The 3158-nt window shown below is 43.7% G+C and overlaps 1 protein-coding gene across 1 annotated transcript; it reads right to left on the bottom strand.

Moving 5' to 3' along the window:
• Positions 1-1006: 1006 nt before the first annotated feature.
• On the bottom strand, positions 1007-2805 carry LOC139209481 (piggyBac transposable element-derived protein 4-like). Its single transcript, XM_070839207.1, has 3 exons — positions 1696-2805; positions 1120-1491; positions 1007-1018 (listed from the first exon to the last, which is right to left on the bottom strand). Exons 1-3 carry the CDS (start codon positions 2803-2805, stop codon positions 1007-1009), a joined length of 1494 nt encoding a protein of 497 aa, XP_070695308.1.
• Between the last annotated feature and the right edge of the window lie 353 nt (positions 2806-3158).

Genomic DNA, 3158 nt, shown 5'->3' with positions numbered 1-3158 from the left:
TGTTTCCTCGTTTCAGTTAGTTACTTCCTTTCGTCTGATTGTCTGGCTCCTCCCTGATTGTTTCCACCTGTTCCCCATTACCCTGTGTATTTATTGTCTGCGTCTCCCTCTGTCCTGTGCCAGTTCGTCATGTCCATTGTCTTGCCATTCTGCGCTACCTTGTCTTTGATATCCCATTGTTGGAGTACCATTCTAGAGGTTTGGTCTTTTTCAGTTGTATACTTTGTTTCAAGCTCTGCCTTGCTCTTTTTGTTGTTCACTTTAACCCTCGTGGTTCCCAGAAAATTTAGCGACACGCTTTACCCTCGTGGGCCCGTTTGGGCCCCGAGGGTAAGGAGTGTAGTGCAGGTTAAAAAATTTTTTTTTTTTTCACTTTCACCGCATCAAATCTTTTCAACATCTTCAGACCTATCCATAGATATAAAGTTTTTAATTATTTTTTCAGATTTTTTATGTTTTTATGCCCTTTTTGTCATGAGAACTCCTCTTTTTTTACAGTGTTAAAACAGTAAATATGCTATATTTTCAAAAATAAGGTGCGAAGAGGAATATTTGGGATGAAGTTATTACAGCCTTGACTAGGTCAATAATTGATAACAACATTGATTTTGGTGCATTATTATTTTTGGAGTAATGAGAGTTTATTCAAAAAACTTACACTCTTTGCCCTTAGGCCCAAAACGGGCCCTCTCATAGAAGTGTAGTAGAAATGTTAAAAAAACACATTTTTTTTTCCACTTTCACCGCATTAAATCTTTTCAACAACTTCAGACCTATCCATAGATATAAAGTTTTTAATTATTTTTTCTGATTTTTTATGTTTTCATGTCCTTTTTGTCATGAGAACTCCTCATTTTTTTCAATGGGAAAAAACTAAATATGCTATATTTTCAAAAATAAGGTGCAAAGAGGAATATTTGGGATGAAGTTATTACAGCCTTGACTAGGTCAATAATTGATAACAACAATGATTTTGATGCCTTATTGGTTTTGGAACAATGAACGTTTATTGAACAAACTCCCATAACACAACACTTACAATTACAAACATGAATCACACACTGTTTTGAGGTGCATGCTGCATGCATGTGTGCCACATTTGGTACACTGCCTCCAGACCCTCCTGCGCTGTGTGCACAAAGCACATTGCTTCCGTTTTCTAGAGGCCCCTGGCTGTGGTCCCTCCTCCTCCTCCTCCTCCTCCTCCTCCTCCTCCTCCTGACCGTGGACCTGGCGTGAGGCTTTTAGGACTAGGCTGGCTGCAAATGGCCCCCTCGGCAGACATTTCCTTGCAGCCATGGCCGGGGTGACCAGCGCTCTCCCGACCTCCTCCAAAAACAGACGCCGTCTGTAGTTTTTGGTGCTATTCCATCCAGGATCCACGGCAGTGAACAGCATGTATGCATTGTAGCACGATACATCCAGCATGTGATAGAAGAGGCACATGGGCCACCTCCGCGTCTGTCGTCTGCAGGAGTATGTGCCACAAACCTGCAAAAAGGAAAAGAAATGATCAGATGACATGAATACATTTATACACATCCTTCTTATTATTTTGATATATACAAAAATACAGAATAAAATTAAATAAATTGTCTATGGCTATATCAGACAATTGTACATAATGAGTAACAGTAAATCAATTAGTAAATAATTGAAATAAATAAATAAAAAAAAATGTATGATTGTGCTTACCTGGTCTAGGTGGTCCACAGCCCCCTTGCATCTGTTGTAGTCCAGGATGATCTGGGGCTTCTTCTTGCCAGATCCCTGGACCTCTGGCTCTCTGTGACGTGTGCTGAGGAGCAGAACGTTCTTTCCCTTCCTCGGGACATACGACACAACGGTTTTGTTGTGGCTGAATCCGAACACGGAGGACAGCACTTCTCTTCCTTTGACACTGAGCAGCTGGGGGGGGAGCTCAGGCTTGTTAATTCTCAGTGTCCCTACCAGTGCCATCCTCCGCTTCTGCAACTCCTCTGCCAGTGGAAAGGATGTGAAAAAATTGTCCGTGGTGACTGTGTGGCCCTCGAGTTCATCAGTGAGCTGCAGCACCACCCGCATCCCTTGGTTTACCTCTCGTGTGGCAGACTTTCCCGTATATACTTGAAGCCTCCACGCGTAAGAGGTCTGCACATCGCAGAGAGCCCAAATCTTCAGCCCATATTTTCCCGGCTTGGAGGGCATATACTGCTTGAATGAGCAGCGGCCCCTAAAAGGGACCAGCTGCTCATCGATGCAAATGTCTCTCCCTGGGTTAAAAAATTTTGGAAGGCGGGTGCTCCATTTGCTCCAGAGATCAATGATTGGAGCCAATTTCTCCCTCCTGTGGCGCTCTGGCCTTGACAGTCGGTCATCAAATCTTAGGGCCAGATTGATTTGTAAAAACCTCTTCTGTGCCATGGATGCTGCAAAAATTGGACGCCCAGTCTCACTGTTCCACAGGCATTTGGTGGACTCATGCTGTGATCTATACATGCCTGCCAAGATCAGCAGCCCCAGGTAGGCCCGCAGTTCCTCCTCACTCACGTCTTTCCATTGTTTGACAGACCTCCTCCCCTGCAGGTTGGTGAAATGCAGGATTAGCTGCAGGATTTCCTCCGTAAAAAACAGGTCAAATGCTGTCTCAGGGCTGCTGATCCTGGCAATAGCAAAGTGGGTCGGCCCTGGGGTCAGAATTGGAGGGGGAAAGAATGGCACGACCTCTCGGTGAGTTGGAGACCACAGGATTTCCCCATTCTTAGACCGCCATGGAGTGGCTTCATCCTCCATTGTTTCCCCATGTTCCTCTTCATTTCCATGCATTTTGCAAGCTCACTTTATGTGAAGCCATCTGGTGGGGGGGGGGGGGGGGGGCATGACACCTAAAACCTGTTTTTCTTTTATTTTGAAGTCAGAGGCTTAGATTCATTGGGTATTCATGGAAAATGCATTATAATGTGTCAGGATTACAGTATATCGAACACATGTGGTTATTATGGGATTCAATGGGGCCCAAATTGGGCCCAAAGGCAAAACTTGCATAGTAAATCCATATCTCCTATTCTATACACCTTGCAATAGAGGGGATAATGGAATTTTGAAAATAATTTTTAAAAAACAATCCTGATAAAATTTCATACTATGAGCCTTTAAACTGACCGATATATTGAGAAATG

The sequence above is a fragment of the Pempheris klunzingeri genome, chromosome 2 (genome assembly GCF_042242105.1).
Source record: "Pempheris klunzingeri isolate RE-2024b chromosome 2, fPemKlu1.hap1, whole genome shotgun sequence".
Lineage (NCBI taxonomy): Eukaryota > Metazoa > Chordata > Actinopteri > Acropomatiformes > Pempheridae > Pempheris > Pempheris klunzingeri.
The sequence above is the reverse complement of the archived record's forward strand: the minus strand, read 5'-3'. Positions and strand labels throughout refer to the sequence as shown.

Coding starts and splice junctions, on each gene's coding strand:
- LOC139209481 (XM_070839207.1), bottom strand. CDS start 2,805: ATGCATGGAAATGAAGAGGAACATGGGGAAACAATGGAGGATGAAGCC. Junction 1,492..1,695: donor CTGTGGACCACCTAGACCAG/GTAAGCACAATC, acceptor TCCTTTTTGCAG/GTTTGTGGCACATACTCCTG.